Here is a 26,824-nt window from a genome sequence, read left to right on the forward strand (position 1 = left end):
AAGATCTGACGGCATTGTGCTTCCAAGCCCATGCCTCAGACGTGCCCCAGACCAGAGCCTTCTGGAAGGAAAGACATGTCTTGGACATGTCTGAAAAAAGCAGAAAGGCAAAAAACAAAAGGGTGCTGTCCACAATATGTAAGGGTTTCCTTTTTCTAAATGGATGGAAGTAAATGCAGAATGAGTCAACTGGCTCACACCATCTCTGTGACTTTCCCATTGGAACAGCTGACCAAAGCTAAAATCCAACACCATATACCAAAGCCGACCTGCCTTCCATCACTGCTACGGTACCAGGCCTTGGAATGACAAGGAGTCAAGGTTCCCCTCCATGAGATTACTGCCCAGGCCCCATACCTGGCTCCTTTTTCCAGCCTGGAAAAACCAGAAGCATTTTCATCTTCCTCACCATGCCCTGTGGTGTGGCTGGGTGGCTCGAATCCATCTCCCCGCACCGAGTCCCTAGATATTGTTTTCTTTTACAAAGACACAACACACAGAAATCTGACCTGTATATGATGCAGGCTGAGTTATAGCTTTCCCCTGGCACCTCTAACTGAAAGTGAAATTCCTTTAAAGTTGGGAAATTCATTGCAGTATGTTATGCTATTGATTTATTTTAAACTTGGCTGGCAGTTTTAAGGCCTGCCATGCTTCTGCATCCTAGAGATGCGGGAAGAGGTCTCCATTTCCTTTGGTTCTGTAATACCACCGAGGACTCACTAGTGGCAACAAAAGGGGGGGCTGGGAGCTTATGCCGCTGCCCTAGTTTACCAAGACGGAACCCTGGGCTGTCTCCCCAGGTCCTGGGTCTAGAAGGCATGTCTGGTTCGGATTTCACGACTACAGCGGTACCCTCTCCCCTGGAGAGCTGGGTCCTGTACCCAACAAAGCCTCAGGGCGCGAAAGGCGAGTTTCTGGCGAGCCCTGAGCTGTGACCTGCTATCACCTGGTTTACAAGGTGCCACTAAACCGACCTTCAAGAACCAGCCCAAGGTGCTCCTTCCTCCCGGAAGCTTTCCCTCCGCTCCCTCCAGGCTTCCTGTATCTCTCCTGGGCCACAGCTACTACAATTAAGTCTCCATGTCATCTCCCCGTTGCTGCATGGTAAACGACTAGAGGACAACACTGGGAGGGGGCGGTTCTAGCCTGTCACCACCACCCCCAGGCAAGTGCCTGCCACATATCAGGAGGGCTCTTGCTCACCAAATGCGACTTGGCCCCAGCATCTTTCCACACAGGGCTGCGGGCAGCCACATCAATGATGGGCACCAATGACGAAATCCCCCGCTTTAGTCAAGATTTCATAAATGAACTGGGAGATCTAGATCTGTCAGGGAGAAACCTGGCCACCACTGCTATTTTGCTTTGGGTCCTCAGTCTCAAAGGCCCGGGCTATGTTCACTGGGAAGGGGCTTCTGCCAGGATCCCTGGTGGAGGGAACAGAGACAGCAGGCTGCCTTTGGGTCACATCGGAGCCCTTTCCTCAGCCTGGTGCCTGTTGGCACTCCCTCAGTGCCCGTGCTTTCCCGACAGCCATCACATGGAGCGGGCTTCTGGTCTCCCACCTTCCAACCTTTGGGTAACTTAGACTTCTGCCTGCTGTGGCCCGCCCCCGGTTATGTGGGAGCCTCACTAACCCAGCCTCGCCTCACCTGCCCACGTGTGAGGCTGTTATCAGGGTGACCCAAGGGGAACCCGCACACAGGTGACCTCACCTGAGGCGTGGACGGTGGCCCCGCTCCGGCATGCCTGTGCCCAGGTCAGTCGTCAGACTCAGAGAGGCCCACGGGCAGCACTGTACACGAATAACTAAGGGGCCACCTGTGTGGTGCTCCTCGGAGGGGGAGTCCACCATCTGCCTGAAAATATGAACCCATCAAAAGCTGCTTTTAAAGAGGCTGCAGGAAGCAGAAGGGAACAGTGAAATTTCCGGGCAGATACCTTGTTTGAAATCCCGGCTCTCAAAACTTAGTAAGGGGATTCTCCGCTTCCTCATCTGCAGCAGGCCGGCGGGTGGCAGTCATGCAGATGCTATGTGGTAACTGCACACGTGGTGTCAACTATTAAAAAGTGTGGGGGCGCCTGGGTGGCTCAGTCGTTAAGCGTCTGCCTTCGGCTCAGGTCACAATCCCAGGGTCCTGGGATCGAGCCCCGCATCGGGCTCCCTGCTCCGCTGGAGGCCTGCTTCTCCCTCTCCCACTCCCCCTGCTTGTGTTCCCTCTCTCACTGCCTCTCTCTGTCCAATAAATAAATAAAGTCTTTAAAAAAAAAAAAAAAAAGTGTGGAAAGTATTTCATTCAGAGCTGAAGAGAGAGGACAAGGCCTCGGCTCAGCACAAGTCAGGGGCCCCTCAAACCAGGTTTTTACACCCAGGAGCTGTTATTGTTGGTAGAAGTGTTTGTGTCCCAGGGCGGGGGTGGGGGGGGGGGGGTGGGGGGGGGAGAGGAAATGGGACTTGGAAGGACCCCAACCATCAGGCAGCCTTGCTTACAGCTGCATGATTACAAAAGCGATTTTGCTTTGCCCAAAGGGATGCCGTCTGGGCTAGGAGGAGCCAAGGATGCCAGGGAATAGGAGAATGTGAACCACAACAGCCCTGGGGCAGGCCTGTCCCCTCACGGATGCTTTGATGTCCTGCAGAGCTTCAAGAGACAGACTGTCCCTGGGGGCCACCCGCCCCATTACATAACCCCAGCTCAGCTTCCTCCCGTGGGTACAGCCAGAGCTGTCAGGGGAGGGCAAAGGCAAGAGCAAAAGCTGGCCCCCAGGGAGATGCCTGGCCTTCTTGACCTGGGGGAGCCCCGAGAAAACACAAGGAGACAGACCAGGCCCCACGGTCTTCCTGGATGCTGGTACCTCCGGCCACCATGTCCTCAGAGTGAAGACACAGCTAATTTCCCAGCGAGAAGAGAAGCAAACCTTTTGGATCCTCATGCACAACCCCTCCACTCTTAGCCCTAAGGAGTGCTAGGGTGACGGGGAAGGCCAGGCTGAGACATCCATTTTATAGACAGGGATTCAAAAGAGGCTCAGAGACTGCAGATCTGCTTGCATCCAAGGATTGATAATCACCAGCTAAATACATTCCCCTCCCAAAGATCTTTCAACTTTAAATAAAACCCCTATCCCGTAAAGATCTAATCATCCGCTTCAGGGCGAGGATGGCATTTCCCTCCTTCCATCCTCTTTGGAAGGTTCAAGATTCCACCAGAGACTAACTGGGATGAGCCTCTGGGGTGTAGGAATCAAACCAACTCTGGTCCCTTCAGCGGTTAAGGCTTCATGGAGAAGGTGTCCTTGCTCATCCCCCCCCCCCCCGCCCCGTTGGGCTACCTAGCTGTTCAGCACGCTGTACTTTTCGGGGTACAAGAAACTCCCCAACTAGAAGGCTACTAATGGCCATGCGCCTCGTGCTCACGTTACTCATCTCACACTCCACTCAGTGCACAACTATTTGTTGAATTCCGTTATAAAAACACGTGATTGCTAGATGTTTCAATGAGGCATTACCCCATATCAGTGGACACCAGGGACTCAGACCTGGGTTCAAATCTAGGCTTTGCTCCTTATCAGCTGTGACCTTTGGGAAGTTGAAATAATGGTCAAAAAGCACTTGGCCCCAGGGATGCAGTGATTATCAACAGCTCTGACCATCTTCAGCACTGTCACTCTCCTTCAAAACCTAACCCTTCAGCCCCCTCCCCCACACAAGGCGAGGCTCCAGGTGGGGGGTCTCACCCCAAAAGTTCCGTTTAGTGTGGCCACCTCTCACAGGGTCCTGAGTGAAGGGCATGTGTTACGTGCTCCTAGATTTGTTCACGTCTGTCCTCATGGCTGGACAAGGAAGTCACACTCAACCGAGAGGGGACCTGAATACCTACCTATTTGTCCCAAGCTCCCAACTTCTCACGGAAAACCCGTTTCTAGTTTACCCTCCGGGGATTGTTTTGAAAACTTTGCTGTTTAAAATGAACCACATTAAGAATTTCTTTTCCATTTTTTAGTTTCCAGTATCACTTTTAACTCGACACCTATAATGTGACACAATTGGGGTATAATTCTGCCAAAAAGTAAAGAAGTGTTCTGAATTGGTTTCTACAGCTTCAATGTGAGCCAACATGCTGTTGCCTGTTAGATGAGCTGAAGCTTGTGAATCCCCAGGAGACCATCAGGGGTCCAAATAGTGGGTTGGGGACCTCCACCTCAAATCTCATAAAAACAAGAAGAATCTGAAGGCCAGGTCAAGGGGTCAACTCAGGTCCTCTAGCATATGAGCCCAGAGCCACATCTTTGGACCTCACGCCAAGAATAAATATATCCTTTATTACCTCAACAATAGGCTGGATTTTTTCCCCCTCTGATGTTAGGCAGCTACCAAGATCACATACGGAACAAAGAATTATTTTCTACGACCCTTCAGGCCACACCAACATCTAGATTTCCTTCAGCTGGCCTAAGCTGCCTGCTCCAAATAAATGTCATTCAAGGACCCTGACTATCAAAGGCCCTAGTAACCAAGGCTCGTCTATGAGACAGCAAACTTGGCCATGAACGCAGACTCCCTCATCTTACAACACCCTCCCCGGCAACGGAGGTGGGCGGTGGCACCTAGAACAGCAGTTTAGCTTACCCACTTTGGGTAAGGTCTGTGGCTGACTGGGAGGAAACACTAGAAATTATTAAACATCTTTAAAAAATGACAAATAAGGGAGAGATAGAATCCGCCATTGAGTAATCTTTAAAAATAGGTTAAGTTTTCTGGAACAAGCAATGGGCCACAGTTGCCTGGAGTCCAGCTTTGTTTAAAAAAAAAAAAAAAAAAGCTATGTGGTAAATCCTCTGAAGCAAGGCTACTAAAGACCACTGTCTTCAGAGACAAAGAGAAATACTTTCACCTCAAGCCAAAGTGTGTATCTAAAATTTAGCGTTTCGGGGCACCTGGGTGGCTCAGTCGTAAGCGTCTGCCTTTGGCTCAGGTCATGATCCCAGGGTCCTGGGATGGAGCCCTACATCGGGCTCCCTGCTCAGCGGGAAGCCTGCTTCTCCCTCTCCCACTCCTCCTGCTTGTGTTCCTCTCTTGCTGTCACTCTCTGTCAAATAAATAAAATCTTAAAAAATAAATAAAATAAAATTTAGCGTTTCATTTAGGCAGGTCATATAAGGCACTTTTATAACCTCCTGTGATTCCAACAACCTCAATAAGATAAACAGGATCTACCCCCCTTTAATGGATGATAAAACCCAGAGAGATAATATAACTTGCCTGAGGTCACATGGCCAGTAAGCCCCAAACATGGAACCACTCAGTCCTGGACAGCTCAGTAGGCAACACTCCTTCCAGAGGAATCCCATGTTTCCCACCCAAAGTGCATTTGTTCACTGTTGCAAAAAAACTAAAACCAGTGAGCCCTGATTTGAACACTACTCTGAAATCTACAATCCCAGATTACGGGGACCTTTCTGCATCATACCAAGCTAGGGACAGAGTGTTGCCTATATGCAGCTGGAGTCTGAGCCACAATAATAGGTCTAATGGGAACGCTGACAAGGAGTAAGGACACACAAGTTCTGTCCCTTCATTTGGGACCTTGAATAACTCCTTTCTAGATCTCCGGCTGCCCCCTACTTCAGCAGCTCCCCTTCACAGAAAATTCCTCAGGAAGAGTCATCTATACCACTGGTTCTCGGAAGTGTAGTCTAGAGTGCGGGACTCCATGAAGCCAACCCTGTTCGTAGTAACACTAAGACATGTTTGCCTTTCTCACATCCTCTCTTAGGTGTACAATGGAGTTTTCCAGAGGTCACATGCTGAGTGACATGGCACCAGGTTAAAATCAGAAGCAAATAAGAGAACCCAGCTATTAAGGCAGATAATAAAAAGATTTGCAAGAATATAAAACAATACCACTCTACTCACTAAATTTGTTTGAAAAGAACATTTAAAACATTTCTCGGTTTTAATTTTTAATATTACCAGTATCCAAAGATATAACCCCAAACAAAAGCTTTTTAGAGTCCTCAATTTCGCAAGTGTAACTGGGCTTTTAAACCAAAAACCTGGAGAATCACTGGTCAACTCTCACTGCCTCAATTTTCTTCCCTTTCATTCCCTCTCAAACCTGCTGTGGTTTGAGGGGTTCTCTTCATTACGTGCCACCAAAATTGCTCGTGAGTGCCAATGACTTTGGCTAAAGCCAAAGGTCAATCCTCAGTCCCCATCTCCCTCAACCCACCAGCACATGGGCCACGGCCAATTACTTCCTCCTCACCGTGTCTTCACCTGCTTCCGGGACACCATATCCCAGGTCTCCTATCTCGCCGGCTCCTTTCCTTCTCCCCAACCTCACTGTGGGATGGCCCAGAGCCCAGTCATTCTTTGAACTCTCTATCCCCCCCTCTGGTGCCTTGGCCATCTCTAAATTTCTATCTCTAGACCAGATCTCTCCCCTGAACTCCAGACTCCCAACTACCCACTCCACCTCTGTACTTAGATTTTAAATAGGCATTGCAAACTTACACACGGCAGCAAAGCCTAACCTTCTCCAGCCCAACCTGTTCCTCTCCATGTCCCTCCCGTCTCACTTGGTGGCAACTCTATCCTTCCAAGGGCTTCCAAGGCCAAAACCTCCAAGCCCTCTTTGATTCCTTTCTGTCATACCTTACATTCAATCCAGCAGGAAATGGTTGGCTGACTTCAAAATTCACCCCAAATCTACTATCCCCTCCCGGGCTCCATTGTTCAAAGCCATCATTCTCTCTCACCTGGCTTGTCACAGTAGCCTCCCATCTTTTCCCCTCCCTTGTTCCCCTAGAGTTTACTTTTATCACAGCAGCCACAACGATCCTTTCAAAAGATCAGCTATCCCACAGCTGAACGAACACGCATTCAGGACTTTCCATCCTACCCAGGCCCAAACCCCCAAATCCTTAAAATGGCCTACAGGCCTACTCTAGTTGACCCCTAGTTACCTTTCTTGCTTCTTTTCTTACTACACTCCCCTCCCAGCTCTCTATCCAGCTTTCAAGCCTTTATACTGGCTGTTCCCTCTGTCTGGGATGCTCTTTTTCCAGAAATCCTCATGACTCACTCAACTCCTAGCCTTTACTCAAAAGGTCACTGTCTCAAGAGACCCACCCTGATCTCTTCCATTTAAAAGTACACCTCCACCCTCCACCTCCCAGCATTCTGATCTCCCTTGTCCTGCTCTAAGGCCCCCAGAGCACTTGGCATTTTCAAACATACTATGTTTATTGTCTATCTCCCCACCAGGATGTAAGCGCCACAACTGCAAGAACTGTTGTCTATTTTATCCACTAAAATATCTTCTGTAACTAAAATAATCCCTGGCAAATAGTGTGTCAATATGTTGACTACGTGAAATTAGCTTCTCTATCTATAAAACTTAAGCGGGGAGCAGGGGTAGTTTGGACAATAGCTCTTTCCAACTCAAGCCTCTGATTCCTTAACCAGCCAGACGCAGCTCATTGACACTGCAAATGATTTGAAGGGTCAGCTCCTGGTTACACAGACCTGGGCCCAGGCCCACAAATCTAAATGCCCGGGCCGGGACAGGCTAGGCTAGGGTATGGATCAAATAGGCACCAGCTGACCAAGTATTGTTGTCACTAGCGGTCAGAGCCTGGGACACTCAGCAGGGCTATGTGCCTCATCTTCTCTTACGGCAATGTCACCTATTTCTCCTACCTGGAGGAATCACCCTTCTTTTAGCTAGAACTTTGCCCTGCAAACCAGGACAAATCCCAACGGTGGCTGTCCAAATGGAGACCTGATCTCAATTAGTTTTGACAACCCCACAATCCTAACCCAAATTCAGGTCTCTCCCAATGACAACCTTCATCCTACCCCAGGACAAAACTTGAATTCTAAAAGGGTTTTTTTTTTAAGGTTTATTTTAGAGAGAGAGCGTGTGCGCACGTTTATGGGGGGGGAGGGAGGGGCAGAGGGAGAGAATCTCAGGCAGACTCCACGATGAGCGGATCTCCCAGAGATCACAAACTGAGCTGAAACCAAGAGTCAGGTGCTTAACCGACTGTGCCACTCAGGCGTCCCTCTAAGAGGTTTTTTAAAAGTGGAAGCGATAAGTTGGAAATGAGAAGTGGTGGCATGAAATATGACTAAAATGTGGTCTAGCCAACCCTTTCTGGGCTCTAACACGGCACTACCCCAAACCGAGCTCTGGAGAACACTCTCACTCAGTGGGCAGCAGGGCAAACTGGCCTGCCATCTGCCAAAGTGCTCAATGTTTCTGGGAAGCAAGAATTAAACCTAGTGGCTCGCTCCCGAAGTAAGTTCACTGAGAACACTACAGATGTGACCAGGCTCCGCTCAGCACTCACTGAGAGCAAACAGCACTCCGAGGGCGATGGGGGGAAAGGAAGGGACCAAGAACCCACCCAGGAGACTGACGGCTCTGTGCCCAGGGTGACCCCTGGGATTAGCACCACCCCTCATCACCTCATCTCAAGGCTTCAGCAAATATAAGAATAGCTTATTTCCAGCTTGCCAGATTAAGAAAAAAGGTAGGATGGGGGGAGGGTCATGAGGAAAATACACCTGCACTTAAATTAGAAGGACGGTGGATAAATGACCTAACCCCTTGCAGGGTGGCAAAGGGGAAACCAATTGCTACATACCCACCTGGCATATATGGGAGGAGTCAATGTTCTTGTCCCTTCTCACAAAGCTAGGCTGCCTTACTTGAAAACAAGTCAAATCTGACCAATACACCAGCCAGCCTTTGTATCTATTGCCATCAATCTCTCCCAATGTATTGCTTTCTTCTGCTTCCACATCTGGCCGGCTGTCTTGCCAACTGCCTGCCTTGATGATGATCCAGGCACTCCTCCATCCTCAGTGCTACTTAATTTCCGGTTCAACAACGCCTTACTAGCACTGGGAATGAAATCATTGGTCCAGCTGGTCTCTCAGGCTCCAGTTCAACTCCGTTCGTATGTACCGGAAGTCCTTAACGCTGCACCCTTCTGCTCTGGTATGCACGTGGCTCCCAAATGCCTCCTAAGGTCAAATTCCAGGGTCCCCGTTTCACCTTATTTCTGATCTTATGTCCCTTGCTCACACCCCAGACTCTGGTCCATCTCAACGACCACTGCCCTGCCCGGTACACACTTTTGGATTTTCCACCTCAGCTCTGCCTAACTCTCCTGACAGGTCACTGTCTGATTACCAAAGGTCTGCTCTCCTCACTGCCCCAAACTGGCGGAGGCGCTCAAGTGTGCTAGGCTCCCTCCAGCTTCAGGTCCTTTGCAGAGGTTACTCCTTTTACCTGGAATGCTCCCCCCAATTCCCTCCTCCTGCCTCAGGGCACCATCACCTAAAAGGCTAATTTCCCTTAATATCATTTCTCATTTGTCGTAAAGCACCTATGACAAATAACGATCAATGTTTCTCTCCCCGACTAATTCAACTAAGCTGCAGAATTCATGAGGATGGGGGAGCCATTTTCTGAATTTGCTCACCGCTGTTACCCCAGAGCCTAGCACAACACTTGACAAATGAAAGCCCACAATCAATCTCTTAAATAAGCAAACACTTCCATATAAGAATATTCACTCACGCATTATTTACACTATCTAAAATGAAGGAAACCCATCAGATATCTAAAATAGGAAAATGCTTACATTGTACATATAATGGGACATCAATTATTGAAAACCGAACTTCCAAAGTATCACATGGGGAGATGCTCAGATGAGTATTCAAAGAGCAGGAAACAAAACTGTACCTAAATATAGCAGGTCTCAACTGTGCAGAATTGGACATGTGAATAGGAAGGATACAATTATGGATAATGTTTATTCTCTGAAAAAAATTGTCCGTTATCTCTTCTGCACATTTTCTCCAGTAAGCATTTATTAATTAACGAGAAAAAGTATTTCTAAAACACATGAGACTCTGCTCAAATGCGATGTCCCCTCAGAGAACTTTCCTATACTTTTCAGCTCTCACTTCCCCAAAGCTCTCCTCCTCAAGACTCAGGCGGGTCCTCTCACAATAAGCACTCGGTTGTCTTCAACCCTCCATCGCCCCCCAGCTCCATGGGGCCCGCTGTAGGGCCCGAGATGAAGAATCCAGTCCGGGAAGTGTGCATGCAGAACAAAAAGAGTACACTCACCTAGTTTAAAAACACTCAAGATGCTTTGCCCTGAATTTTAAGCAGCACATGTGACCTGGTCCATTCTGGTTTCAAGTTCAAAGGCATCAGGCCGGTCCTGTGGATTAGCAGCTAACATATCTTTCAAGAGCTGCTTGATCCCCTCAGACATGGAAGTCCTGCGTTTCTGGGGGATATGCAACTCCATCTTTGGGTTTTCTAGCAGCGCCTCACCAACAGGGACGATTTCGGTCCCCTGTTTGATATAGGTCCCCAGGAGCTCCTTCTTGGTCTCAGAGTCAATAAAAGTGATTCTTTCTATCATTGCCCAGATGATAATGCCCAGGGCAAAGATGTCGGCCTTGGCTGTGTAGTGTCCCTCCCAGACTTCGGGGGCCATGTAGAAGTCTGAGCCGCAGGCTGAGGACAGCCAGTATTTATTCACATTCACATTTTTGTTGTCTTGATGGCCCTCTTTTCCTCGGGGGGCTAACCCCGCACAGACCTTGCTTAGTCCAAAGTCTGCCACCTTGAGGATGGGGGTGCCAGACCGCTCGGTGATGAGGATGTTGTCTGGCTTTAGGTCCCTGTGCACGATGTGGTTTTTGTGCAGGAAGGCAATGGCGCTTGTGAGCTGTAGCATGAAGCTTTTGTTGGTGGCTGGGTCCGGCCTCCGGGACAGGACGTACTGATTCAGGTCTCCACCTTCACAGAACTCCATGACAAACCAGAGATAGCAGGGCTCCTCGGCATAACCCAGGATCCTTTCTCCTAAATCGAAGGAAGACCGGAAAGAGCTTGAGTGCCACGGACACATCCACACCACTCTCAGACGACACGCATGCAGCACAGCGGACTTACGATGGGACAGTGGTGACCAGGCTCCCATCCGAGAGGACCAGCAAACCCCGCACGGAGCCAACACTGCACCAAGCAGGCCCAGCTCTACTCACATGGGATGAGTCAAGGGCTAACAAGCTAAGGAATGACACAGGCTGCGGACACTGGGGTCAAGCACCTGGCTTTGGAATTACCCGGTGCCTGCTGACCAGTTCAATGAATAACCAGGAGGCAACTGCACTTAGTTCACCTTTCCAAGTCTCTGCTTCTGCCGCCACACCTGTACACAGCCATACGTCACTCACTCACAGAATACCTACACTGGCCTCTGACCTTCAAGCTGGTATTCACCCTCCCCCCCACCCCGGGGGGGGGGTGGGTAGGACGGAAATAGCCCCATCTTAAAAGGTGAAGAACCTGAGCCTCCCAGAGACTTAAGAGTCCAGGGACTCCAATCCACGTGACTGGGAAGCCACTGTGTTTCATTCCAGTGCCTCCGGATCACACCCCCCATGGCTCACAGGGCTGCTGATGAGACAAGGTCAAGGGTGCAAGAAGGCCGTAAAAATGTCTGTTAATCCTTATCAGGCAAAGGACCTCTCCTCCCCGCTCTCCTAACTTGCAGGACTCTTGTGGATGCGCCTAGAACACGGCACTACAGTTTCATTTGAGAGGCATATTCCAGTGTTTGCTGCTCGCCCACCGTATCTGCCTAGCACAAGTTAGGTCTATAACAGGCCCCTCTCTCTACAAAGCTTAGTTTCAAGGAGATAACAGGTAAGTATATAAGACAGCAAGCATCTTAAGTATCTGCATTGAGGTCAACTTTTACAACGAGCAGTGACCGGTGGGTAGGAGTTGCCGTATCTGGGAGTCAGAAGGCGCAGGACCTGGGTTCCACCTACAGGACAGGCAGTAGATCAGTGGGGAGAAGCAAGAAGAGAATTCTAGGCTGAGAGATAGGATGTATAATGGGACATGTGAGAGGTGTAAACAGGAAGGAAGTCTGGTGGGAACAGGAGTCCAAAGCAGACACAGAAGTTAGAATCAAGTCGTGTTGGCTTGACACTCCAGCTCTGCCTTTCAAGAAGTCTTTCCTTTTGTTGAACCAACAGAAACTCCAGGAGAGCTGGTGATCGGCATCTCCAAACAAATCCCAATGTTCTTTATAAAGCAATTAATGGCACACGGAGTCCTTCTGTGGAAGTTATTTGAGGACTATAACTGCCCCCAAAGTCTAAATAGGCAGAAGTCTTATCTTGCTGAGGAAAGGCGGGGCCTGCCGTGGGTGGTCATATGGATCATTCAAGACTGAGCGTGAAGACTCCTCTCATCCCTAGTACAGGGTCTCCATTCCACCAGGAAAACAAGAGCTACATCTCTTTACGTAGCCTCTGCCAAAGCTGAGTCTACAGAAGCCACTGCTTTGGGAGTTCTAGGTTGAGGCATGATGACGAGAGATGGACAAGGCAAAAGCTCTGGGTTTTTGACCATGATCAGACAGACCTCACTTCCCCTGTAATTATATAATTTGTTTGTTTATATTACTCACAATCAAAGCAACACAGGTAGAACCCGTTTAGGGCGGATGGGGCGTTTTCTTTTTAAAATTAGCTCTTTCCCATCTCATAATCCTCTTTCTAGGTCACTGGCTCTGGTGGGCTGAGGCTCTTTATCTAAAAACACTGCGAAATGATGTGGTGATCTAAAGCCCAAATCCATCCCGATGCCAGAGTAGAGACCCATAAAAAGGAGGGCAAGAAAAGGTCTGCTGGTGGTACAGCCAGAAAGGAAGTGTTTAAAAAGCCATCAAATTCCTTTTGCAAGGGCTACCATCAGAAAACAGTGCAACTTTTTCACTGACACAGTGGGGAAATAAAGGGTGGGGAATGGTGATTACTTTATATACAAAGCTGGTAACCAGGGCAACTAAAGTAAAAAGAAAACAAGTCTGCAAAACAGACTACATTGTAAGTCCAGGTTATGAGGACCCAAGGAAAGAAAAGAAGGGTAAACAAGTGCCCTGGGGGCGGGGGGGGAGGGTTATGGGCCAGGGACTGAAAAGCTCGCTCCAGTGGGGGGGAATGAGCTGAGCTCCGGGGATGCTACAGGCAGGGGCTGTCTGTTGAGAGCAAAGTGCTGGACAGGAAGAAGCGGGCTCCGAACCCGACCCGACATCAGGGAGCATGTCAGAATGGAAAGCCAGGGAAGGCGGCACTTGTCCCAGAGGCAAGAACCACTTCCCTGCACGGGCCAGGGCCGTGGGCTCATTTCATCAGAAACCGCAGCATGGGTTTTCAGGCAGGAATTCCCTGCTGCCCACTCACAAACAGGAGAGGCATGCGACAATTCCAGTCCTTTCCCTCTGGCAGACTGCCCACCTGGGCCCCTGCCTACCTCACGGTAGGACGGAGGGCACGTGGCACCTGATGCGTTTCTGTTGAGAAACCAGCCAGGGTGAAGTCACAGGAAGGGCCCAGGCGAGAAGGTGCCGAGTCTGGGGTTAGATGACAACTCTGTGCCCTGGCTAACTGGGTAGGCTCCTAGCTCGAAGGGAAACATGGGGGAGACAGAAACGACGGGAAGGACCTTGGGCAAAGGATGGCTGAAGCTCTGTGAGCCTCTGCAGCCTCCACCACATTCACAGGGACACCGACACCACATAGTCCCGGGAGTTAAGTCACAGACAAGAAACAGATTCTGCAGGGCCTCAGATACTTTGGGGAAAGGACATCCTGACCATCAATAACCTCTCCACTGGGCCTCTGTCAAGTCCGAGGAAGCCACCGATCCCAATAAGCCCAGTGCTGTAGGCCACAGAGTAAAGTGCTAGGAAACAGGACGTTGAAATCAGAAAATGAAAGTGCATGATTTTATCATATTGTTCAGGCCGTAAATAGCTAAGCCCATGTTCTAGGCAGACCAGGTGGTTTTGAGGTGCTCCCTCCCTAGAAAGCCTTCTCTCTCCCCAAATTTCTTTCTGCTGGTGCATCTGTGAATGTGTACCTTCACCCCCTGCCCAAATGCCAACCTACTTGATGCCTGCCTGACCTCCCAGGTGACTTCCCTCTTCTGACTGGCCACAGCTCTTGTCTTCCAATTTACCACGGGGTGACTGCACACTGGGGAAGGGAAAGTGCTCAAACTTTCAGGGATCACCAAACCATGGTCCTGCAAGGACATGGATTCCTGCAGACATATCCCTGGGGTCCACTGGTCAGTAGGGGCTCATGAAGGTCAGGTGGTCCCAGGGAGCATCAGTGTCCATCCATCTCACAGCCGGCCCGGCAGTTGCCCAGCCAGCCTGTGGCTACCCGCAGTTTCAGGATGGAGAACTGGAATACACACGCACCAACTAGAGCAGAATCCCCACATGAAGCTTACAATGTTTTGAGTGGATAGAAACAAAATTAAATTTTATAATTCCCTTGTTTGGTACAGCCTGACAGTTCTATAAGGTGAGAAGAGTCAAAGATTTAGCTTCCCAGAGCGAGAGAGAGATGGAGTGTTCCCTGGAAGTGTTAAGGATTTCAGGTAAATTCACCTAAGAGGCCACTGGGTTCCAGGCACTATGTAAAGGCTCACTATGTTGAGCCGTCTATGCTCTCTGGACGTGCTTTTACAGGTTGGCAAACTAAAAGGAAGGTTAAGTAACTTGCCCAAGATCACGGCCATGGCTGGTTGGGTAAGACCTGAGCCTCCGCTGCCAAGTCCTTCCACCAACACGATGCTGTCACCCGGGTCCCAGGGGGCTAGGAAACGCACTGTGATTAAAGAGACAGGCCCACCTTCAGGACAGTTTGATTACCTTCCCTTCAAGTCCAACAGCCTGGAGACCACAGATTATACTCTATTTCAAAACACTCCATGCCACAGTTCACAGGGACACAAGAGAAAACGGGGGAAAAAAACAAGTCAAGCAGGTGTCTCCCAACAAAATGTGGCCTGCTTTGTTCAGAAAACTTGAGGCCCGCAGGCTTGGCAGAAGGATGAGTCGGTGTGAGCTTTGGGACAGAAGGCACCTCCTAGAAAGGGATACGACATAGCCAGGGGTTCATGAGCCTATTCCCAAGCTGCCTCCAGAAGCTGGGATTTCCTAACTCTAGTCAATCCCATTTAAACACTTCCTGGGCACACGCTGCTTGTGAGACACCAGAGATGAGATCAGCAGTCGTCTCTGCCCTTGTTCAGGTTTCTGGTCATTAGAAGCAGAATGACAGCCCACGGGGATGAGAACAAGGAACAGGGTGCAATTCCGCCCAAGGAGTGGGCAAGGTGGTTAGGAGAGAGACAGGCTGAAGATCACTCAGGGGTGGCCCTTGGGCAGTGTCTCCCAGGATGGCGAGTGAGCACACCACACATGGGGTGGGAGCTCTCAGCTCGGGACCCAAGTCATCTGGGGTCAGCACATAAGAGATGTAGCAGGAGATGTGCAGAAAGGAGGCTGAAGGTGAAGCCGCTGGAGTCGGGTCCTAAGAAACGGGGTCTGGCAGACTGAAGGATTTGAGCTTAAGCTCTAAGAAATGGGAACTAAAAGTTCTTGACATGTTTTAGAACGATACCCTGCTTACAGAGTCTTAAGTCACCAAGACCTACCATTTAAGTAAGACATACAGGGTGCTAAGAACACTACTGCACACAGCTGCTTACACTGGGTTCTGATCGCCAAGATGCGGCCACATGCAAGAGCAGGTCTCAGAATCCCTCCTACAAGTTCCCTCTGCAGGCATGAGGAGTTAGAGATGGAAGACAGCCTGGGAGCTAAGAGATTCATCAGGAGTTTTGGAAACCCCAAGAAGTGAGGACTGGCAAGGGAGAGATGGGGGTGGGGGGGTGGAGATCTTGAATCAATAGAACTTAGTAACATCACATGTCCTCTGTGACAGGAAGGAAGCATGGAGAGAGTACTCTAGCCAATCCTCTCTTCTTACTCCAAACCCCTATCTACTGAGACCATAATTACATCCCCTTTTACAGGGGAGGAAACAAAGGCTCAAGAATAATTACTTGCCTGTGGTCTCACAGCTAGTAAGAGACGGGCCCAGGCTCTACAGTCTGGATTCCTAACCATGATCCTACAGCCTAGATGTTCTACGGCCCACCGCTGACACAGATTCTTTAAGTTCACGGACATATGCCCCCAAGGAGTTTCATGTTCACCAAGTCCCTCGTGTTGATAGTCCAATCACAGGAACTGCAGGTTCATTTTTCAGTAGAGCACTAATTAGGATTTTGACTTAAATGTACCAAGTTCAGCAGTATGCATCACAAGTCTTAAAATTGCTCAATCCATTGGACATAAAAAAACTCACTCTAGGAATTTATTCTAAGAAGAGTACCCAAAACACAAAAACCAGAAACGAACGAGACCCCTAGAGACCCCTATCACCGACAGCAACAAAAAGGGCACAGCAAACCCCCGAGGCACCCAGAACGGGTATCCTACACAACAAAGTAAAAGTGAAGGATCGAAAAGAATGGTCCAAGAAGAGTTAGTGGTTAATTACAGTATTGCCACTTGGCTGAATGCTTTAAAGGGCCATGTTATACCTCTAATTTACTTAAATAAAAAGTCAAAAGAGGAGGTCACGTAACAGGTCAGAAGCAAGTTTAATGTGAAATGGAAATAAAAGTAGAATATAAAATTGTAATTTTAAGAAAAAGGGTTAGGAAAAAAAAAACCTAGAAAAATGAACTCTGAATTCATTATGACTACAGCCAGCCGTTTTTGATTAGTTAAAAGCTATATATTAATATATATATTTTAAAGAAGTGGCTCAGCTGACAATCAGTCCTGAGAAGCTGAAGACAAGGACCCTTCCCAAGACAAGCTCTTCTTCCAAAGAAAGATGAGCACACAGACCAAGCCCTGGTCCCCGTCTCAATGACCTTGGGCTGTGTCCTGTCACTATAAAGAGGCTGGGTCCAGTATCAACACACAGGGTGTGTTCAAAGTACTTCATGAGATTAGTCAAATGTCACTGTGCACTAGACAATCAACCCCTTAGGGTGGCTGCCAAGACAAGATACAGTGTCCTACAGAGGCCAAGAGGCCAAGAACCTGCAGGCCTAACAGAAAAGACAGGACAAGGGCTGCGGAGCCTGCCAGGCCCAGGGTCGGCACCCCCACTGTTCACTTCCATGGCTATGTGACCCTGGGCGAAGGTCTTAAGACCCTATGAATCTGTTTCATTATCCATAAATTGGGAGACATCTACCTGACCGGGCTACTGTAAGGCCTAACTGTGATACAGGAAGCATTTTGCATGGTACCTGGACACCGGAGCATACAACTACTGGGTGTTAATTATGTTAATATGTCTGGACACCAGGGGCAGCCCTTGGGCAGTCATAAGGCAGCAGCAGGTCAAGCACACGGAAACTGGAAGGAGCTTCTGGATGTACATCTGGAACCTGACCCTTCACTGGTGGTACTGGACAAGTTACTTGACCTTGATGGATCTGGATTTTCTCCCGTGTAAGACCAGGTTACGAAAACACCCAACTTCAAATGGGGGATTAAATGAGCACAAACATGAAAATACTGAGCCTAGCTATTAGGACTGGAACATTACAGGGGTCTTGTTAAAATGCCGACTCTGCCAGCCAAGCAGAGAGTGGGAAGTAACCCCTGGCGGCCCTGGCCCATTTTCCTCTCCACATGCGAGGGCCTTCCCACTTAATCTAGGCCTTACCTCTTGCCAGCATTGCTTCTGTTTACCCTTTTACAACTCATCCTTCCCTCCCCTCAACTTAGTCCACATTCCTGGCAACCGTTCCCCTAGAGCACCTCTCAGAGGCTGCAGTGAAGTAACATCTGTGTTCTGTCCGTCTCCGCCATGAGCCTGTGCACGGCGGGAGGAAACCAAGTCTCTGCACTCCTCTCGGTCCGCCTCACACATAGCAGGGGCTCAATAATTGGGTGAAATGAAACAAGAGAACTGTGAGCTGGAGGTTAAAAAAAAAAAAAAAAAAAGACACAGGGAAAGTTCTAGTAGTAGGCATGTAGAATGTGTATGTTAAAAGACAACGAGGTAAGGATCCAAAATTTTGGGGTCACGAAGGACCCCACCCAAAGGCCAAATCGGAGTTGAGAGTGAACTGATGTTTTATAGGAAGCTAAGCAATTCTTGGAAATTTACACTATAAAAAGCCTATCCTGTGCAACCCAATTAGCCAAAACTCTCATTTAAGCCAAGGGTTGTTCCTGTCTCCTGAGGCTGATACCTCAAATCCCCAGTGCACACAGAAGGCAGGCAGGCAGCAATAAGAAGTCTGCACGGTTGTCTCAAGACACCGAAGGGCAGACCAGAAAGGAGGAACAGGGTCCCTGGCAGCCGAGACACAGGGGAGGCACCTGTAGAGACTGGCAGTGCCAACTACTGATTAGCACCTAATTACAAAATAAACAGTGGCCATTAGTTTCTCAGTAAAATGTGATTATGCCCATTTAACAACCAAGAAAAACAGAAGAACCCAGAATTTAAGCCACCTGTCCCAAGAGTGTAGCACAGCAGTTAGGAAGTGCGGACTGAAGCCCGAAATGCCTGTGTTTGGACCTCAGCTTGGCTATCTGCTTAGCTATCCTACATGGGGCAGTTTCACTAACCTGGGTGCCCTCACCTGTAAAATAGGGGTAATTATAGCACTGACTTCAAAAGTGGGTTGCGAGGATTGAATCGGTTAATGGGTATAAAGTCTAGACCGGCACCTGGCCCATAGCAATCAGTAAGCTGCAGCTCTTACTAATGGTGACAGTGGAACCCAAACCTTCGGACTCCCAGTCAATGCTAGCGCTCTGTTTGTTGTGTCCCGTTAATTTCCAAGGCCATTAATGACCCCTTTGATCATGTCCAAGTAGCGGATCATCACCCCCCAGCTCTCCGCTTTTCTGAGGCCCAAGGCATAGTAGAGAATTCAGAGTTGCTTTCTAGGGGTCTAGGCAGGGGTGGGCCAGCTCTGAGCGTCAGGTTTTCCTACAGACTGGGGTGGGTGTGTGTGTGTGTGCAGGCTGATAGCCAGTCCACTGCTAAGACCCCAGTTTCCCTCCCCACACTAACTCCTGCCTCACTTTCTAGGCTACCCACCTCTCGGGACCTTGAACTGTGGTCATCTGGGCCTGTGTCCTCTCCATGCCTCATGGAGGAAACTTTGCCATAGCCTCTCCCGCAGTGCCTGGCTCACAGTCATCACTGGGCACAAATGCACAGACCAGACTTACCAAGGGCCTAGATTCCCACCCATGTGAAGCCGCCTAAAGATCTCTTGAGCACAGTAAACATGAAATAGTCAGTAAAGCAGAACTAGTTAGGGTCTTACCAAGATGGGATAAGCTAGACCCCCAGCTTTTCCAAACTTCTTATTTGGTCTTATGAGCCTTGGGTTTCTCCTGGAGATGATATATCATATATATAAACTCCTTATTCATCGCTGTTTGTCAGAAGGATCAGTGTGTGGGTTAGAGAGCACGCAGGAATTTGAGTTTAGTTTGACAATGAGTTCAGGCTTGCCTGCTGTCTTCTAAGTGGCAGCAATCTTGAATTTAGTTTTAGGTGCATTCAGGACAGGGTCCTTTGGCAATGGAAGCAAGGGGATAAAAGCCAACTGTTGATGTTTTAACTCCTGTTTTTTTGTGACAAGTACTTAAAAGCTAAACAAAGACATCATCGCATCCACCAAATAATTTACAGGATTGTTAATCTGGTTTAAAAAAAGTCTGGGAGCCTGGTTTGAGTGTTACCACTAACCCCTATGAGGCAAGTCCTGTCTCTTTCCCAGGGTTGTTTCCTTGCCTGTGAAACAGAAGACCAGATCAGGCTTCTAAGACCACTGCTGACTCGAACTTCTGTTTACTACATAATGCTCTATGTGCGTGGCCTATGTTCAGGGAAGGACAGGAGACCTAGAAGCCTATCAGAGTTGGATAAGACTAAGAACTGCATTAAGAAGTTTCTCTTTTCTTTTTGAGATTGGATGTACAGGTCAAATAATTTCTTAAGACTATAGAGATGCCTTCTGCATATTCAATAAAGCGCTGATACCAAAGAGGGAAAAAACCCAACTATTCCCTATTTGGCCCATTGTAAAATAAATCCCACTTCTTCTCTACCTATCTACATGGTCCTAGGCACCCTTCTTACAAGCCTATCTTCTCTGCCAATTCCTAGCTAACTCTATAGATTATCATTCTTGTTAATCCTGTGCAATACTCTGTAGAAAGTCCTTGTTAACCAGACAACTTGCCTTTCCTCCCATAACTCTGATGAGCACTTAAGTCTTCCACAGGTCCTCAAACTTTACAAATTAAGTTCCTTTGGGGGAAAGGCTGCAGCCCGCGGGCCACCCCCCTCCCCGCCCCGCCCCAAATGCTACTATGAGGACTCAGTAACTACGTAAATTTAGTTCAAAAGAGACTTCAAGGCAGATTAACACTTTTTTGGCCTATTCCAAAATGATTCTAAATTGCAGAAGACGGGGCAAAAGGTGACTGCACAGGAGTTTAATGACAGGGTTGAACCAGATTATCTCTAAGATTCCTTCCAGTTCTAACATTTCTGAGTGATAGCAGCATGCTGTAAATCCAGTGCCCCAGGACTGTTTAAGACTGCTCAATTCTGGAAGCTGAAGGCAGGAAAACTTAACCTAAGAGCAATGTGGGTCTTTTTGTTCTTAACTTTAATAATAGCAGAAAACAATGCCTATTTACTGCTTGCTAAATCAACATCTGACATGTAAATTTCAATGTCAGTTTCATCAGCTAGGCTCTGCACCATTTCCTTTATTGCTCCCTCTCTGAGCCCTGAACATTACCTGACCCTAGTAGAGGCTCAAGTATTTTGAAGACTCCCAACAACTGAAAGGGTCGATTGAAGTGTATGGCCTATAGCAAAATTATTTCATTTCTCTAGACCTGTTTTAATTCACAAAGAGAGGCAGAAAATACCAGTGTTTCTCTCAACCTGGTGTTACTGACAACCCAGACAATAGGATGTGCTCCACCGTCAAACTTGAACAAGAACACAGTGAATTCTCAAAAGGGATGATGAAAGAGGACTCCAAATGTGGACTGAACTTGCTGAGTTCCTCCTTATCGGAGCACTTAGGGGCATTCCCAGGCTGCACAGCAGCTCGAGGACACAGGCACCCTTATCTTATGGATAAAGGAATGCTCCCCACAGGTTTTAAACAACTTGTCCCATGCCTCATGTAGTCAGTTCAGACGAGCCATGACTTAAAGTGAGCCTAACCGCAAAGCCTATGGTATTAACCACGAGGCTATCCTGCCACTGTTTACTGTGGAGTTCTGACAAATTCTACACACATGAGAATCTGAACAATATGTAAGGAGGGGGAAGCCAAGACTTCACACCTGGGTGGAAGTTTCAAGACTGGCCTCAATGAACTGAGGGTAGAAGGGGATCATTGGCAAAGTGAATTCCCACATCCCAAGGCAGTCATGTATTATGAAGTCCAGACTATTCGTTAATCACAGTGGAGAAGACAGTCTGAGAATGCGAGTGAAGAGCTTTTAGGACACAGGTAAGCTTCAAAGACTCTCGTGGAAAGTCTTTTCAAAACAAATCTATTCACCCTGGGGAGAGAGGGTAGGCTTTTCCGAAAGGATGAGGCAGGGCTGAAAAAGGACCCCAGGTGATGTTGATCATATCCCTCAATCCACTGTCAAAACAACTGACTTGAAATGGGACGGAGTTCTCCTGGGATGGGTTGCAGGAGTTTAAAATTGGGCAAAAACTCCAAACAAAATGCCCTGTCTAACCCCACCCCAAATCCTACCCATTCTTAAAGGTCAGTTCCAGTTTATTGGGGAAGTGAGGGCATCATTACCCTTTGAAAGGATCTAGGCCTTGAATCAACAGGTCTGGGTTTATGTCACTTAAGCTCTGAAGAACTGTAAGGAAGCCCAACTTCCCTTACAAGCTGATTAACCTCATCAACTTATATTTGCTTACCTCTAATCCTTAGTTTCTCCATTTATAGAGGAGAGGATTTACTTTTAAAGTTATTACCTAAAGTCACTCTGTAAGACATCTAGGACATAGCTGGGACTCAGATTAGTAACCTCTCCCCTGAGGAAGTCTCCTAAGACCTTTCTAGCCCCCTGGCCCTCTCCTCTCTTTAGAGATCCTTGGCTACTTTTAAGTCTGAACAAGACATGCGACTACAGGGCACTCAAGATGAACTCACTCCCTAATTGCAGCTAAAACCCAGAAATTAGGATAAGCCCGCCCATGACTGCAAAAGCCCCTTTGCTTCCCTGAGGCCCATCTTCCCTATAAACACCCAAGCCAGCCAGCCAGCCTCAGGGGGTTTAGAAAAAGATTAAGTATGTAAAACGAAGGAAAGGAAGAAAAAAGATGTTACATGTTATGTGACAGCTCTAGGCCCACGGCGGGGGGGGGGGGGGGGGGGGTATTATTCAGCAGGCCCCAGAGGACTTAGCCAGGAAGCCTGCCAGTTTGCTTGACTGCTTTGGGGTTGGGGGTCTCAGAGGAAAACGGAAGACTAGGAAGCAAGAGTTTGGGGGTGGAGCTGAAGGGTGTCAGGACATTTGGAACCAGACAGGGAGGGGGTGTGGGTGGGTCCAGTAAAGTTCTTTTTGTTTGCTTTAGGAGGGAAAGAGAAGAGGCCCTAGAGAGGGGGCTTTGAAGTTCTTCCACCAACTCAGCCCAATCCCCCTCACTCCCCCCGTGGAAACTCAAAGTGCTAGAAGTTTGATAATAACAGTTCACCTTTACTGAGCACTTAACTAAAATAATGGTGAGCACTTAATGAGCCCCTTTTTATGAAAATACCAGCTCCCGTCTGTGCCAGGGACTGATCCGGGGTCCTGAGATGAGAGGAGGGCCTATCAGTCTGGGCCCCGGTTAGGAGGGCGTGTCTGGGCCCAGGCTGACAGGACCAGGACCAGGGCCTACGGGCCTGGGGGTCCGCTGGGGCCGAGCCATCCAGAGCAGCGGGTCCAGGCCCCGTGTGGGCGGGACGGCCGGCGGCGCTCCTACCTTTGAGCGAGGTCTCCACCAGGCGCAGGTAAAGCTGTGAGCTCTTGTTGCCGTGGCTCATGCGCTGGGCTAGCCCGTTGCGCTGCAGGACGCACTCCTCAAACTGCACGACGTTCTGGTGGCGCCGCTTGAGGCTGGTCAGGGCCCAGAATTCGGCCAGCGCCAGCTCCACGTTCTCGGGGGCGTCGCAGCGGATCTTCTTGACCGCCACCCGGGCCCCGCTGCGCCCGGCCACTGCCTCGTAAACCACGCCGTAACTGCCGCGCCCGATCTCCGCCAACAGGCTGTACCGCGGCCGTGCCGACCCGCCGCCGCCCTCTGGCCGCCGCCGCGCCAGGTAGGCCTCGCCCGGGGCCTCGGCCGCCACCGGATCCATGGCCTGGGCCGCCGCCGGCCTCAGCTTCGCGCTGGGCGCCCGCGGCACTGGGCTTCGCCTTTTCCGCTCGGGGCTTTGTGTACCTCTGCGGGTGCCGTCCTCCTCCCCCGTTTCCATGGCTGCGGGCGGCGGGGGGAGCAGCAACGGCGCTGCCTGGGTCCCCCCTGCCTCATCCCTCCGTCCGGCCCCGGGACGCGGAGGAGCGGGACCCTGGATTGTGACCTGCGGGCGAAAGAATCGGTTTAACCAACTAGGCCGAAGCGGGGAGGAAAGGAGCGCAGGCCGCAAGGCGCCCCACCGCCACCTCCGCCGGCGGCTGCGGCCCCTTTAAGACGGAAGCCGCCGCCGCTGACTGAACGGGGGAGGGGAGGGGGGGGAAAAAGCGGGAAGGACGAAACCACTAGGCTGTGGCTCAGAGGGGGAACCGGAAAGAAAAGCAAAACACCCCCCAGCTTCCCAGTTAATTTATCGCCCAAGAATAGGAAAAACAACGACCAGCAGTCTTTACGACTTAAGAAAATTGCCTTAAGAGGCAACTCTGACTGTGGACCTCTTGTTCCCTGCCTGGTCCCCCCTGGGGTCCCCTTCCCCGCATCCCGCCTTGGGTTCTCCCGGGTGTAAACAGTCCATTGAATTAAGCCTGAGCGGCGCTCGGCGGACCAACCCAAGTGCCCGAGGGCGGCGGGTGGAGGCGGTTGGCTTAAAAGTTCCGCGTCCCTGAGCCCGCCAAACTGGGGGCCCGACTGCCCTCCTCAAGCGCCCGAGGGGACGGCGGTGGCTCCAGCCTCGGCGCTCTTTGACTCCGCAGACTGCGCCCTTACCTGGCTGGCGTCCCTCCACTTCCGGGCGGCCCGTTTCCCCCCTGGCGCCCCGGGCTGGGGATGGTCCGCTCCGGGACAGGGCTGCCTCCGGTACGGAGCGGCGCGAGAGGCGGCGGCCGCGGCCGAGTGAGCTTCGGAGCGTGCTGCGGCACGGGTGGTGGCGGCGGCGCCCGCGGGGGAGAACCGGGCGTCCGGGCTCCCGCGGCTCTCCACGTGTTCGCGCCAGCTGAGCCCTTTACATAACCTGTTTATATAAGCCGCACCTCCCGCCCGCACTCGGGCCAGCGGGGGCTCCTGGTGGCCCATCCCCCGGGAGGCCGGTCGCGTACGGCGGCGCCTGGGTCTTGCCAAGGTCGACAGAGCAGCCGCAGCCGGGCGCACGGGGCACGCCGCGCGGGGCCCAATCACAGGCGAGAACACCCAGCCAACAAAAAATAGGCGCCAAGTCCCCGCGATCCGCTGCGTGCCCCGGCTCTCCGTGCCTGCCTGCCCACCACGGCCTCCTGCCTCCTCGCCTTCGCTGTGTGAAGAGGGGCTGCGCGTAGTAGGCGCCTAATAAATACTGATTGGTTGATTGGATTGGCCGGTTTGATTGATTCATAGGCAGTGCCTGGGAGCCTTCCGGACTGGGCTGGAATCCACACCCTGCCTCCCAATAGCCCCTTTGATTCTGGGCAAATCATTGTCCGGTTCCGTGCCTCAGTTTTCTGTTCTGCAAAAGGGGTGATTGGACCTTAACCTCCCAGTGTTGATAGCGCCAAATGAAATATATATATATATTTCATATATATATTTCATATATATATATATAAAACATTTTGTATATAAATATAAAAAATATATAAATACATATACTAAGAGTGGCTAAGTATATATGAATATATATAATAAGTGGCTAATTGGGTGCAAGGCTGAAAGTGCTATTTTGTTCACTGTTTTGTACTCCAATGCCTAGTACGTACCCGTTGTTTTTAAACGGAATCTGGGTATTTATTGAATTCCTATAATGTGCTAGGCACTGTTCTGAGTCTCTGAGGAAATAGCAGTGAACAAGACAATCTACCTTAGTTGAGGGTCTATGCCCTGGAGGAGACAGATGATATGGGTGATCTTGTGCAAGTTAATTAACTTGTGTCTTTTAGTTCCCATCTCTAAGATGGGAAGAACAGTAGTTGAGTCACGGTGGTTGTACAGTTAAAACACTTAGGACAGGGCCTTGCACACAGTAAATGTTAGATACTATTAACTGAACAAATAGAATAATTTTTGACATGGATAAGTATGATGGAGAAAAAGAATGAGTGAAAAAGTGCTTTGGGTTTGGGAGCAGGCCCCTTCTGATAGTGTGGTCATTGAAAGGCTGTAATTTTGAGGGGATAAAATTTCAAATTAACATGTAAGTTACAAGAGTAGTAAGGAATTCTCATATACTTTGGGCCATGCTAATCTCTGTTCCAATTTTTAGTGTATGTGCTGCCGAAGTGAACACAAGAATTCTGATATACTTTTAACCAAAATAACAAATTGTTATATTTTGCTATGTTTGCATTATCATAGTCTCTCTTATGTATGTGTATGTGTATATAATATGTACATATACTTTTTTTCCCTAAATAATTTTGGAGTGGGTTTCCAGACATTATGCCCCTTTATCTGATGTACTTCTTGTGTCTATGTCCTAAGAACGTGGACATTCTCTTGCAGAATCTCAGGGTAATGATCAAAATCAGGAATTTTAACAATGATATGATTCTTTTAATACACCTTTAATATTTAAATTTTGCTAATTGTCCCAATAATGTAGCCATTCCCCAGGATACAACTCAGGATCGCAGGTTTCATTTAGCTGTCTGGTCTTTTTAGTTTCCTTTAATCTGGAGAAGCAGTTAGTTCCTCAGCCTTTGTCTTTCATGACCTTGACGTTTTTGAAGAGTACTGGTGAGTTATTTTGTAGATGTCCTTAATTTGACTCTGTCTGTTATTTTCTCCTGATGAGATTCAGGTTATGCATTTTTGGCAAGAATGCCACTGAAAGAAATTTATGTCCTGAGTGCATCACATCAGAAGGCTTGGTTTGTCCCAAAATTAGTGATATTAAATTTGATCATTTAAGATAGATTAAGATGATGTCTGCCGACGTACTCCACTGAAAAGTTGCTGTTTTTCCCTTTGTAATTAATAAGTATCTTGGGGGAAGATATTTTGAGACTATCCTGTTTTTCATCTCAATGTCTGCCCACTGGTTTTACGTTCATTGATGATTCTTGCCTGAATCAATTATTACTATAATGGTTGCAAAATGGTGATGGGAAGTCCTCTGTGTTGGTTTGCTAGGGCCACCATAACAAAATATTACAGACTGGGTGGCTTAACAGAAATTCATTTTCTCACAGTTCTGGAAGCTAGAAGTCCAAGATCAAAGTGTTGGCAGGTTTAGTTTCACCCCTGAGACCTCTATTCTTGGCCTGAAGGTGGTTACCTTCTGACTGTGTCCCTACAAGATCTTTCCTCTGTGTGGGTTATCGTTTCCTCTTATTGTAAGGACACAAGTCATATTGCATTAGGGCCCCACCCTAATGGGCTTGTGTTAATCATCTCTTTAGGTTTTTTTTTAAGATTTATGTATTTATT

General features: G+C 49.1%; 1 protein-coding gene across 2 annotated transcripts in view; it reads right to left on the reverse strand.

Annotated features, from left to right (window-relative positions):
- The window catches only part of STK35 (serine/threonine kinase 35), a 72,808-nt gene extending 48,117 nt beyond the window's left edge, over nt 1-24,691 (reverse strand). The window contains exons 1-3 of one of the 2 annotated variants that reach the window (XM_064572924.1): nt 24,194-24,691; nt 22,997-23,594; nt 10,158-10,907 (exon numbers count right to left, since the gene is read on the reverse strand). In XM_064572924.1, coding sequence (XP_064428994.1) covers nt 10,195-10,907; nt 22,997-23,594; nt 24,194-24,499 — 1,617 coding nt within the window. In that variant the 5' untranslated portion in view covers nt 24,500-24,691 and the 3' untranslated portion in view covers nt 10,158-10,194. The remainder of the gene's footprint in view (nt 1-10,157; nt 10,908-22,996; nt 23,595-24,193) is intronic. The other variant, XM_045885532.3, reaches the window with a different exon arrangement.
- Nucleotides 24,692-26,824: the final 2,133 nt, after the last annotated feature.

This window comes from Mirounga angustirostris, unplaced genomic scaffold (assembly GCF_029215605.1).
Source record: "Mirounga angustirostris isolate CCGP_5_RB_7025 unplaced genomic scaffold, mMirAng1.0.hap1 SCAF_10, whole genome shotgun sequence".
NCBI lineage: Eukaryota > Metazoa > Chordata > Mammalia > Carnivora > Phocidae > Mirounga > Mirounga angustirostris.